Here is a 13199-nt window from a genome sequence, read left to right on the forward strand (position 1 = left end):
CCCTCCACCCCATGTGTAAGTAACCATGGTAACATCTTAGGAAGACCTAGTGAAACTTTGAAGACTTAATTCCTATTCAGACATATTTTAATGAACTGTGTTGTTCTCTGAAATAACAATGATTTTTTTTTAAATCTATGTCCGCCAAAAAGGGGTCCAGACCCTAGCTTGGATCTAATCTAACAGGCGAGGATCCAGGAATTGGCCAGGGGGGGGGGGGGTCTACGTACCCAGTCAAAAGAAATTTCAAACCCAAAAATATTCCTTGACAAGAAAAAAAATCTAAATTCCCTTCCCTATCCAGTAAATTACTTGACAAGCATTAAAAAAATAAAATAAAACAAAAACAAACAAACAAAAAACAAAAACAAAAACAAAACAAAATTAACGTAAAATCCATTTCCAAAACGTGAAAAACACCTACTTAGTGGTGGTGATGATGGGGTCCACGTTTTCTAGGGGGGTCCAAAGTCATTTTTTATTTGCTTCAGTATATACTTTTAATACCTCTGCAAATTCCAGGGGGGGGGGGGGGGGTCCGGACTCTGGATCCGCGCATTTCTAAAATAAAGACCTCTGTTTTGTTGATAAGGAGTATTTCTTACAACCTGGAGGGGGAATGTTGTATTTTTAGTGGATAAATCACGGCTATATACTTTAGGTGTTCATAAAATTAATGATGAATACATTACCATGCTAGAAGAACTTTGATTTCAGTTTTCCTTTTTGCATGTGTTACTTCTTTTTCATTGTATCAATTGTGTAAACTTTAAAGGAGGTTGGGAGTCAACAAATTATCCAACATATTTAAAAAAAAATTAGATACATGTATTCCGTTTAGGGTTTATGGTGACTTAATATATAATATCACATTTCTTCTTTATAATAATGAATGGGATCTTTCTATTTTACATGTATATAGTTACATAAAGTCATTGGGCGTATTTTGGCTGACGTGTTTCCTACCAAATTGTTAGGATTTGTTTTTACACTAAATTTGACTACGGAATGCTCCGTCTAACTGATCAATACATAGGGCTCACGACTGGTTTGACCGGTCAACAGGGCCGAGGTGCTCCTTTTAGGCACGTGATCCCACCTCTATAATTTCCGAGGGCCCGTTTTTTTATGCCCTGTCCACAAATTAGTATTGTTTGTAGATTTTTTTGAGATCGATAACTGTTCGTTATCTTCACCTTTTTCATTTTAGCTTATGATTGCTTTAATGTTTTAAATGTATGCACGTGTAATCAAAATAATGAATGAAACTATCGCTGTCAGTGTTCTACATTGATGCAAACGTTATTAATGGGATTCTGAACTTGTTTTAAAAATTTAGGGATTGTTGTCATGGCAACAATAAACATGCATAGCAACCATTATTTGCGTGATATAAGTTTATGGTATTAAATACCTCTATTATACTCAATTATTTATAGCAAGTTTGAAGTGACTCTGTCACGGCTCCTATACATAAGAGGTATGGTTACAGAGAATGACTCGATGCACATGTACATTGAAGTTAATTTCATTTAAATTTTGAATTTATCGGGTGGCAGTAAATACAAAACTAGTTGTCATGTTGTAAATTTTGTATTTACTGCCACCCGGTAAATTCAAAATTTCAGTACAGCATGACTTTAATCTGTTAATATGTATAAGGAATGCTGGAGTTCTTAGTTTCCGGGGGTGGGGGTGTCTATTTTCTATTCTACTAGGATCATCATTTTGCGAGTTGATTAGTTATCTGATGTCTGGTCATACTATTTTTTTAATAACTATAATAAAATGTAAATCTCGTTAAATGTTCGGTCCTCTTAATTTTACACCATGCACTAGACGGGTAAATTTGTCTGCAGTCTCCCTGGATACTCAAAATTAAAATAATTGCTTTGCACACATGATCAGTCTTTGAACTCCTCCTATTATGCCAAGTTGTGGTTAGTTTATATGATGATACAGAACTACATTGTCAAGATGCCACCGCGTAAATAATCTGTAGAAACTAGGAAGGTTACTTTTCTTTCAAATGTTGGAAATTTCTGATGCTAATTTAAACTACAAAAAAAATGAATGTACTTTATAGTTATAGATATGCCTTTAGTGTAAAGATTTGGCTCTGAATCTATTTTAAGAAACATACTCTTTAAGTCTTGTCTTATTTTTCTTTAGTTGTATATTTTTTCTTAAAATTATTTTTTTTTTCAACTTCATCAGAATCATTTAATGTACGAACTGCTCATGAGAAGCACGATTTTTGCTGATCTCTTGTGCGCTTTTTATCATATTTCTCATCAATGATTTTACCGTGATATTTTTAGCATTGAATTATACTACAAAATGAGTTCTGTAGGGTCAAATCTGTATTCTAGCACACTTGTTAAGTGTGCAGTTGCAGGAGCTGGGCTTTGTTTTCTTGGATATTGCATATATTTTGATAATAAACGTAGAAGTCACCCAGATTTTAAGAAAAGACTGAAAGAACGTAAGTCAATTTGTACCTATGATTTCATGGTCAACATGTTCATGCTGTTGCACGCCTTTCGTCATGATATTCAGAGCATTTCCCTTCAAAGTTCATAGAATATTGGGGCTGTGCATAACAATTGATATGTGATAAAACAGATACTTGTGTGTAATTTTAACAAAGTCCAGTTCTGGTTAACATGATGATTTGTTGGTATAGTGAAAATGTTGCTGGTTGTAATACAGTTCTTTTTAATTTAATTTATACTATTCATTTATCATGAAATGTACCATTCTTTTTGACATTATAGGTCGTAATAAATCAAAAGTGGGAAAGTCATCAAAAGCTTCTGAAATTCAGGTATGTCATGCATGAACAGCGCTAGCTGCAGAACTGTAACGTTAGCTCTCTGCTTGAGAAAATTTGGACAGATAAAGCAGAGAGCTACAGATCCAAGTGTTGTATAAACCTTCGATTTACACCGCCGCTTTTTTGTCGCTCGCTTCAGTTATTATTTCTTGAATTTAATGCTTTCCCCCGCTTTAATAATGGTATCCGATAATTAACCATATATTTAACTCCTATTCTTAATACTTTATTTACCTTTCAGCAGTCCCAAACAGCCCTTTATGGTTTTGGAATGATGGTTTAAAAAAATCCCATTCCTTCAACGGCCATGTTGGGGTTCGTGTGAAAAAAAGTCTTTCAAGGAACATACACTTGCAGAGAAAATGTAAATAAAAAATTCAGATATCATGTATATTGTCTATAAAGAAGACAATACATGTATTTTTAAAAAAATTACCGGTAGATAAATATAACTCTGGCGTGTTATTTTAGGATGACACCAACATGGACATCGGAAAGAAAGGGAATTTTTTAACTGATACTCTAAAACCACATATGGCGGTTTGGAACCATTGACAGGTAAATTAAAATATCAGGAATAGGAGTTAAATATATATGGTTAATTATTGGATATCATTCTTAAAGCAGGGGAAAGCATAAAATTCAAGAAATAATAGCTGAAGCGAGTGACAAAAAAGCGGTGGAGTAAATCGAAGGTTTTTACAATGCTTGGATCTGTAGCTCTCTGCTTTATCTGTCCGAATTTTCTCAAGCAGAGAGCTACAGTTCTGCAGCTAGAACAGTGCCAGTGCAAAGCTCTGTAGGAATGCCATGGATAGCAATAATTTTTAATGCAAATGAGATTTGATATATTGATATATATATATATATATATATATATATATATATATATATTTATTTATTTAATTGTTTTAGTAGACATATAGATGTTGGTCAAAATCCAGTAATCAGAAACTTTTCAAATGAATATTGTAGCTTCCAGACTTACAAAACCAGGAGGCTGTTCAGAAGTTTTTCTTTGAGCAAGTTCAACTTGGAGAAGAACTGCTGGCAGCAGGTAAAGTTGATTAGACAAGTGGATTTCTTAGTATTTGGCATTTGGCAATATAACTGAGGTTTTCTTGAAAGGGAAAAATCAGCACCAAAACTTTTTTTTGGGGGGGGGGGGGGGGGGGAGCAGAGGAATCCAGAAGTTTTCGTTTTTATTATTCCTGCAAAGATGGTTTAGTCCAAATACTCTTACTTCCAATCTTTTCTTTGCCTGTATCCTGGATGTGTGTTTACCATTACATATATTCATTCCATGTTTTTGTCCTTGTATTAAGTTAAAAGAAGGGGACAGTTAGAACATTTCTACTGATAGTTTAGACTATCAGGTACTGTATAGTAGGGTTTTTGATGGGCCACAAATTTGGTGGATTGGGGTCAATAAGGTATACGATTAAATTTGGTGGATATAATTTTGGTGAATCATATCTTATGTATATTTGGGATGCATTAATTGTTTTTGTGTATATGATATAAATTTTGTTTGATCAGCTTTAGCAAAAAAGAAAAAGAAAAAAATATTACTCAATACAAGTATGAATGTAAGGCTTTTTCAAATATTAAAAAATGTATGTATGTATATATTCCCCAACAAACCACATATGCATCTCAGGCATCACCTAAGTTAATTACTTCCTTGATAATATTTGCACACCAAGTGTATACAGTAGTACTTTAATTAATTTAACGATTTTTATTTTGATGTATCTTTATTAATCACCAAAACAGGCCAAAATTATATCCCTGCCAAACAACCAGCTATACTGTATAGCTGACAAACAACAAGATGATATAAGCTTAGCCTTTTGATCATAGGAAACAATGTGTGACCAATTAAAGAGTGAAATTTGCCTGATTTTTCCTCTGCTAACCCTTGTTCTGGTGTGAAATATACAGTCTATGTCACTGTTTCACAGTTTAATGTGACGTAAATAGAAGCGTGCCACCACCTGCTGAAAGTCCAAACTATTGATAGATTTGTAATATTTAATGGTATAAATTAGGTAAATTAGTCCATCAATTTTTACTTGGTCTTGAGACTTCCTAGCCTTCTCTAAGGAATCAGATTTCAGAATACACATATCTGTTATCAGTGGCAAAAATTAAAGTCAAGAATTGATTTTCTATCAGGCAACACTATTGTAACAATCAAGTTTTCAGATGCAGATAATCATTTTCTGCAAGTTATTTTCTCGAAAAGTTTAAACTTTTAAGATGATAAGTTTCAAATGAAAGAATTTGCAAAAACAACACATATTTATTTCACCACACAAACTTCAAGATCAACATTTTTACTTAATGAAAGGTGATGTTGAGAATGCAGTAGAACATCTGAGTAATGCTGTACCTTTGTGTGGACAACCACAGCAACTCCTACAGGTTCTGGAGCAGACATTGCCACCCCAGGTGTTCCAGCTTCTAATACAGAAATTACCAGAAGTCAACAAGGTAAAATATCTATTTGTCTGTATATAATCATATACATGTATATCAGATATACTTTCATATTGTAAGTTATAAAGCAAATGTACATACAGTCAAACCTCGTTATCTCGAACTCAATGGGATGGAAAAAAAACTTTGAGATATCCGAGGATTCGAGATATCCATTTTGAAATACTTTTTAAAAAAAATAAGGATTTTGGACTTCCAAATCACTTCGATATCCATGGTATTCCAGATATCAGTGTTTGAGATACCGAAGTTCAACTGTTGTATTTTATGTTGCATTTTTCATTTGGCCGTATATATATATAAATATATAAATGTATTAACATTTTGTATGCAATTGTGTGGTCTTTCTATTGAAAAGGCTGAAACTAGACATTGGTCTTGTGTATTTATCCTTGATTATGAAATGGACCATTGGTTTTATATGACACTCAGAGCAAGGAAAGCATTGTTCCTAAAAAGGAAATACATCCAAAAAAAGTTGTAGATATTTAACCAGCTCTACTGATTAAGAAATCTGAAAGACAGCATTAAAAATGGAGTCAAACTGAATTTGTGGTTTTTGTTTTTCAGCGCTATGCATCAATGTTTGCATCCTCATTTCAAATGCCTTCATCAGCGCAGGCCGCAAAAGGACCAACCTTGACTGTTGTTGAAGATGATGTAGAATAAGGTGGAAAGACAAAGAAGAAGAGAACAAAAATAACAAATCCATTTACTGATAACCATGAACACTCTTAGCAGCACATGCCACAGACCAATACCTGATTTGTACACATAAATGACAAGATGTTTGTGATATGTATATCAATTTTTAAAAAGCTTAAATCATTAAACATAATTTGAAAAGACATTTTTTTTTACTTTTTAACTGATAACTGTGATTTTTCATTTTTACCCCCTCCGTTTTCCTCTCCAATAGAGACGTGATTTTAAAAATAAAAATGTGTAAGAGGTCACAGTGTAAATGAATCTTTTACTTTTAATTCAGCTTAAAAATGTTCATTGAAAGGCTGGTTCCCCCATTAATGGACCTTAACACCCCCACCCCACCCCCCTACCACTTCTTCTCTTTGGGGGGGGGCTAATGGAAGATTTTTTTCAAGGAAGCTGTCAATTTTTTTTTTACTTACACCCCCCATTTTTTTTTTAAATCAATCCAATATACGTGCCTGACATTTTTTTTTCGACATCCTACCTAAAATGGATGTAAAAACTCAACATTAATCAACTGGTTATGTTTATTTTAACCCTGTTTCTCTCATTAATTTTGGCTAGGACTTCAGCAAATGTTAACAAGTAAGATGGGATCGATTGCTTAATGAGTTTTTATACGTACCATTTAATAATTAAATCATATAATAAAACGATTGTTGTTGTTTTTTCGGTCAATATGGTGATTTAGCCCTTCGGGCTCGGTGAATATTGTACTCCTCAGGTGTCTTAATTTAAATTATCGTATTGACCTCGAAATAACAGCAATAATTGTATAATAGACCTTGATTTACTAAATGTATAAAATTAAAACATTACACTCTACTTTACGAACGTTATAGGTGTATATACTTCGTATACAAAGGGCATTTCGAAATTAATGAATATTAAATAATAAAAACTGTTTAACATAGTTTTTCAAGAAAATTGAAGAAAATTAAAATCTAATCAATTTTCTTCAAAACTGTAAATAAATTAAAATTTCTTAATAATGCGAACCCGAGATCTATAAATATATATAAGCCTATAAATCGGCTTTTCAGAAATGGATTCAAAGACTGAAAAAATGTATAGAAGTTGAAGGAGAATATTTTGAAGAACTGTGATAAGCTGTATCTGTGATATTTTTGTTGAATAAAATACAGCAAATAAATATTCATTATTTCAAATATCCTTCGTATACAACCTGTACGACCCAGTCTGCTAATTTCAACATTAACGCCATTGACCATGTTAACATTAAAAATATGGATTTTGAATTTTTATCACACGTTCATGGACATCGACTATTTTTTCTTTAGTATGACACTTTGCCAAGTATGTGCGACAATATATGTAGAACATAATGGAGTATTTTTTTTAATTCAAAACGATACACGATAATTTGCGGACTGAAACACTTCGACCAATGTACAGCCTAGTCTAGATTTACAACAATGTCCTGTATATATAGGGAAAGCCATTTTCATCAAATTATACAGTAGTTTTCTATTTCTTGTAGTGTCTCCCATATTGTTCACAACGTTGAAAAATCGTATACCAGGCCCATAGCAAATTTTTTTTAAAATGGGGGGGGGGGGGGTTTATCTCCAAAAAAAAAAATGTCGGAAAGGGGGGGGGGGGCAACCTCCCAAAAAAACTTACAAGCAATAAAACCTGTCCAAACTCGAAAACCTATTTCGTTGAGGGGGGGGGGGGGAGGGCGTACCTTTCTCTTAGTTTTTGGTACATTTTTTTTATCCTGGAATTTGCCAGTGCTCGACCTTACAGCAACAAAAAAGGGGGGGGAATCAGCATCTAAATGAAAAATTATTGTAGCAAAATACTATACTCAGTATTCACACGACCAGTTGGTCACGTACAATGAAATATGATATTGGTATACAATAAATATATCTAGTACCATTCAGTTTCACAAAAACATTATGTCCACGAACTTTATGGACAACCCATGTTGGAGATCATGTACGCCAAAGATGTGGATTGAAAGATTGGATAAATAAGAAAGCTGGTCATTGAATTCCTCAGTCTATTGTGTATTATTATCAATTATTTATCAAGTGATTTCACCATACTGATAATGAAATAGATATCGTTGATCAAAGCAGAGGGAATTGAAAATCAAATACTCAACGAATTTAGTGTTTCCTTCAACAGTTAAAATGACCTTTTCCTTACAGAAATGACCTTAAATCAAAGTCATAACACATGATACGTAGCAAAATAATATTGTTTATCAAGCATCTAGTTGCTTTAGAAATGTGGAATACAGTTTTTCAAACTCAATAAAAACATCATGACATGTGGTGAAGAAGCTGCAGAGTGAATAGATGTAAAGAGTGGGGTTATTTAAGATAGAGAAAGAGCGTCCAATATGCATGATATGGAATCCATAACTCGAGCTTTTCCTTATCAACACTATAATTTAAAAAAAAAAACTAATTCGATGAAATTTGAGATCTCAAAAAAAATATATTTAAAGTTTTTAAAATAACATTAGATATTTTTTGTGACAAAATCCATAATGCAGCCGTGCAAATCTTCGTCACAACATTTTATTTTATTTTTTTAAAAATAAAATTATAATAACACCTATAATCTATAATCACATATCATTTTTTGGCACATCAAATGAAGTCATCCCATCCATCCTTTTATCTGTATGATCAGTTATGCAGATGTGAGAAAGATACATGATCATGTGGGTTCAAAATTCCTAATACCTATACGTAGTGATGATTTTTGTGGAGGGTATTTTTTTCTCTTTCGAAAAATAAGGGACAGGGAAACCGGTTGGATCCGATTTTGTGACCAATAACTCCCCCCCCCCCCCAAAAAAAAAGAAAAAATGACGAAAATCGGAGAAAAAATTGACCCCTGTTTTTCCACGCTTTTATTCTTCAGGACCGGATTGGACAGGGAACGACCTGACAACGACTAAAGGAGGATAACCTGTGACAGTAGATTCACAAATCGTTTCTTGCGTACAGTTTTTTGTTCATGCAACACAATAATGCAAGGATTAGCTAGGATTTTCCATTCTTCATTTCGAGTTTCATTGATAAGAAACAATATCGCACTTGCTTCAACAGGACTTTACAACAGACACCAATTTATTGTTCCGAATTTCCTCAATCCTGACAAATCCATTTACTGTTGTGTCCAGTGTGTTGGTTATCAAAGCAGAAAGGGAAGAAACACAAGACAAAATCGCTGGCTTGATGAATGGAAGGAAGATGAATATGATGACATTATAGTTGACAAAGAAATATTTGAAGACGAAGGGAGAGCTCGGCATTATTTAATGCTTAAAGCAACAGGATTTTTGTGTGTTATTTTCTTCCTCAATATAGCAGATATAATACGAATACAGTTGAGAAATTCTGCACCCAGGGATGAAGAAAACAAAGGCTTGACAGAATCGGTATATTGGAAGAATAAAGGCTTCACAGGATTCTTGCTATTGTCCATTGCATTAGGTGATTATATTTGTGTAAATGAATATAGAATGCTGTAAAATTACATATTTTCGTGGGGTCAAATTTTCGAGGTTCGAGGAAAAATTATAGCATCGTGGGGATTTGATTTCATGGGTGAGGAAGTGCTGAATTTTATATATTTGATTTTTTTTTATTTTCATGGAGGACATGAATTTGCTGGTCTCTTCATACCATGAAAACTATGAAAATTAAACCCCCATAAAATTTTGTGATTTCGCAGTATGTTGGCAATTTCTTGGTGATGCAGTAGAGTGCCTTGATTTAATCAAGCTAGATAGGTTGTGACAAAGCCCAAAGGACTTTAAGAAGGCCAGAATTTAGAAGTAACCATGGTATATTGCCACCTTCACATGTCACACTTTAGAATGAGTCCCTTTTCTTTAGGCTCACCTGAGCCAAGGGCTCAAGTCAGTCAAGTGAGCTTTTTTGAAATTTGTCTCTATCTGTTGGCGTTGGTGTCATCTAAGTTGAAAACTTTCACATTTTCATCTCCTCCTCCAGAATCAATGGGACATTTTCAACCAAACTTTGCACAAAGTATCCTTTGGTGAAGGGGACTCTTCAGTTTTGTTACATGAAGGACCACTCACCTTTTCAAAGAAAGATAAATCAACAAAAGACAAGAATGGGGTTGGGTCACATAAAAGAACAACTGCCTGACTGGGCCAGAAAAGATGAGAAATTATTGTGAAAGCTTCATGACATAGTGTAGATTCAAATTTGTTCAAACCATGCAAGCTCAAATTATGTTAGAAACTTGTGTTAACTAACTGCAGTAACTAACTGGTCATCTATCATTTGGTATCTAGCATTATATATCTTTGCTAGCTTTCCTTTTGTACCATTTAGTCTAGCATATCATTCAAGATTGCAGCTGTGGTGCTCAGATGGGTGGCTGTGGTGACCAGATAGCACAGTTGGCAGAGCACCTGACTGGAGATTCAGGGGGGCCCAGGTTCGAATCTCGATATAGCCTGTTGCTTTTTTCTCCTCTCCAGTTACATTTGGTGCTGTGTCATGCACTGGAAGTGACAGGTGAAAGAGCTGTGTTGGTGTCTTCAGGGGGGAAGAGCTTTAAGGAGGGAGGAAAGTGATGGTCAGATGGATTCCATAGCCAGTGCCCAGATAGCTTAGTTGGTAGAGCACCTGACTGGAGATTCAGGGGTTTGGTTTCCAATCATGGTCTCGGCCGTTATATTTTTCACCTTTCAGGTTACCGTATATACTCGCCTATAAGTCGGTCCGCCTATAAGTCAGTTGTATTTTTTGAGGTAATTTTGGTAGGATTTGCCATTGACCCGCTTATAAGTCGGTACAAATTTTTGCTGGATTTGGTTGACAATTTCAAATCAATGCTCTGATGTTTTAACCTGGTTTTAATTAATACTTTTAGAAATGATGCAAATATTTAATTCTACGTCATTAAAAAAATAAGGAATTCACACTTAAGGTAAAAATAAACTTCAATACAATAAACTAAAACGTAAATATTTGTACTTTATGTATAATCTTAGCATACATAAATGATATACTATATCCCAGAATTTATTCAACGATAATCGTCGGAAATGTTTATAAAACACTACATTTGGTTGTCCAGAAAAATGCCAGTTTTTTTCAATGACTCGCCTATTAAGTCGCATATAGAGCTTAGGACCAATATTCACTCTCAAAAATCCGACTTATAGGCGAATATACGGTACATAACTCTGTGTAGAGCTTCTTAGCTACTACAATCTTGAATGCACCTCTGATCTGCATTCAACTTTGTAGGAGCCAGCCTACCTGCAAGGTTATTAGGTTAGATACATAGTTCTGGGTCTATTGAATGCACTGTATAAATTTAACCTTGCCATCCATACTGCTAGCTATGTGCCAAGCACATTGTTCAAGATCATAGCAATAGCTGCTTGAATGCACCTGGTATTTAAGTGGACAACACTGAATATACCATGTTGTGCAATTATTACCAGTGTTATATCTGTTGATTTTCATAATGTCCTTCAGGTGACAAATGTTATCCAATGGCCATGCAAATTTTAAAAAAGAAAAAATCAAATGTAGGAATTTAGGCTGGACTGTGGACATCGGCCTGGATAGCTGTGTTTAGAACACCTGACTAGTAATGCAGGGGTCCCGGGTTCGATTCCCGGTCCAGCCATATGTTTTTCATTAATATATATATATATTTATGAATTTTCAGTGTATATTAACTCATTCCTCCTTTCCATACTACAGATGGTGCTGTGGCCTACCTTGTTCAGGCAGTATAATATGTATATGTAATTAATGTTAAGTCCTGACAAGGTGAACTTGTGTTGTGTCTTCGGGGGCGAAGATTATTTAAGGAGGGAGGAATGTAGGAATTTAGGCTGAACTGTGGACATCGGCCTGGATAGCTCAGCGTTTAGAGCACCTGACTAGTAATGCAGGGGTCCCGGGTTTGATTCCCGGTCTAGCCATATGTTTTTCATTATATATATATTTATGAATTTTCAATGTATATTAACTCATTCCTCCTTTCATTCCATACTACAGAAAGAAGAAACACAGATATGACAATAAATGAATTATTCTTTTACACAAGCTATAAAAGGTTTCTTTTTTCATTTCAGCTACAATAATTCCAAGTGGGATTTGTCGAATTTGTGACAGATGTGTGCGGAGTATGTGGCTTTTAAAGGGAGGTAAAACAGTTCGAGTGAGAACATTTGCCCCTTTCTTCATGACAACTACTCATGAAGTTCCTGTGACAAATATTTCAGGATTGACTGCAAGAGCAGGACAAAATTATGTCTCATTTCAACTGAAGAGGAAAGATAATAAAATAGTAAACCTTTCAATGTCCAACCTGACTGGGAATTTTAAAGAACCAGCACTCTATGATCATTATGTAGGAAGATATCGTGATTTGAAGTCTTCATGAACTTTTGTCTTGTGTGAATAAAGTGTAATGATTGAACTAAAGACTTGTACTTTGTTTTATTATAGATCTGAGGATTTATGTCGATTATTAGTAGAGGTACTATGAGCACTGAGCTCACAATCCATGCGAGTATAATGGCATAATCCATTTTTGGCTATGGAAAACCCCCAAATTTCAGTCTGATCAAAACATAGAATAGGAGGTGCACAATGGCACTATGTAATAAAGATTGAATTATTTAGTGGTATAGGAGAAATTGTAGATAAGAGAAGGGTACCCACAATATTATAGAAAGAATGATAGTGTCCATGTTTTGCTATGGGATACCCCAGGTATCTGTCTGAAATGTAAAATAGGAGATGCACAATGCCACTATGCAAGAAAGATTTGGTGAAAGTTCATGAAATTGCATTAAGCTGTGTAAGAGGAATTGAGGATAAGGGATGGCTACCCCCTGTTAAGGACTGTAGAATGGACACTCCATCAATATTTAACCCCCCGTTTTCAAATGGGGGATATAATAATAGATTTTTCTGTGACATGACCATAGGAGAATGAAGATGTAATTGCATTCAAGATTTGTTTCCTTTTTTCCTTTAATTATTGCCTTTGGGGCTAGGTTGGTCCAATGAATAGTGAAAAAATCATTATTTTCACATTTGACTTCAATGTGTGAAAGATATTCTCATGAATTATGAAGCCTTTTTTCATTGACAAGTAGTTG

General features: G+C 34.4%; 2 protein-coding genes across 2 annotated transcripts; both read left to right on the plus strand.

Moving 5' to 3' along the window:
* Positions 1-2311: 2311 nt before the first annotated feature.
* LOC133183866 (mitochondrial import receptor subunit TOM20 homolog) lies at positions 2312-6188 on the plus strand. Its single transcript, XM_061318762.1, has 5 exons — positions 2312-2485; positions 2778-2827; positions 3812-3893; positions 5190-5332; positions 5909-6188. Exons 1-5 carry the CDS (start codon positions 2341-2343, stop codon positions 6005-6007), a joined length of 519 nt encoding a protein of 172 aa, XP_061174746.1. The 5' UTR covers positions 2312-2340; the 3' UTR covers positions 6008-6188.
* Positions 6189-9013: 2825 nt separating this feature from the next.
* Positions 9014-12516, plus strand: LOC133183864 (uncharacterized). The gene is made up of 2 exons (XM_061318761.1): positions 9014-9528; positions 12165-12516. The coding sequence occupies exons 1-2, from the start codon at positions 9063-9065 to the stop codon at positions 12473-12475; spliced, it is 777 nt and encodes a 258-aa protein (XP_061174745.1). The 5' UTR covers positions 9014-9062; the 3' UTR covers positions 12476-12516.
* Positions 12517-13199: the final 683 nt, after the last annotated feature.

Source organism: Saccostrea echinata, unplaced genomic scaffold (genome assembly GCF_033153115.1).
Source record: "Saccostrea echinata isolate AGI-Se365-2 ecotype Australia unplaced genomic scaffold, CSIRO_AGI_Sech_v1 ptg000009l, whole genome shotgun sequence".
NCBI classification, from domain to species: Eukaryota; Metazoa; Mollusca; class Bivalvia; order Ostreida; family Ostreidae; genus Saccostrea; species Saccostrea echinata.

Coding starts and splice junctions, on each gene's coding strand:
- LOC133183866 (XM_061318762.1), top strand. CDS start 2,341: ATGAGTTCTGTAGGGTCAAATCTGTATTCTAGCACACTTGTTAAGTGT. Junction 2,828..3,811: donor CAAAAGCTTCTGAAATTCAG/GTATGTCATGCA, acceptor TGAATATTGTAG/CTTCCAGACTTACAAAACCA. Junction 3,894..5,189: donor AGAAGAACTGCTGGCAGCAG/GTAAAGTTGATT, acceptor ACTTAATGAAAG/GTGATGTTGAGAATGCAGTA.
- LOC133183864 (XM_061318761.1), top strand. CDS start 9,063: ATGCAAGGATTAGCTAGGATTTTCCATTCTTCATTTCGAGTTTCATTG. Junction 9,529..12,164: donor GCTATTGTCCATTGCATTAG/GTGATTATATTT, acceptor TTTTCATTTCAG/CTACAATAATTCCAAGTGGG.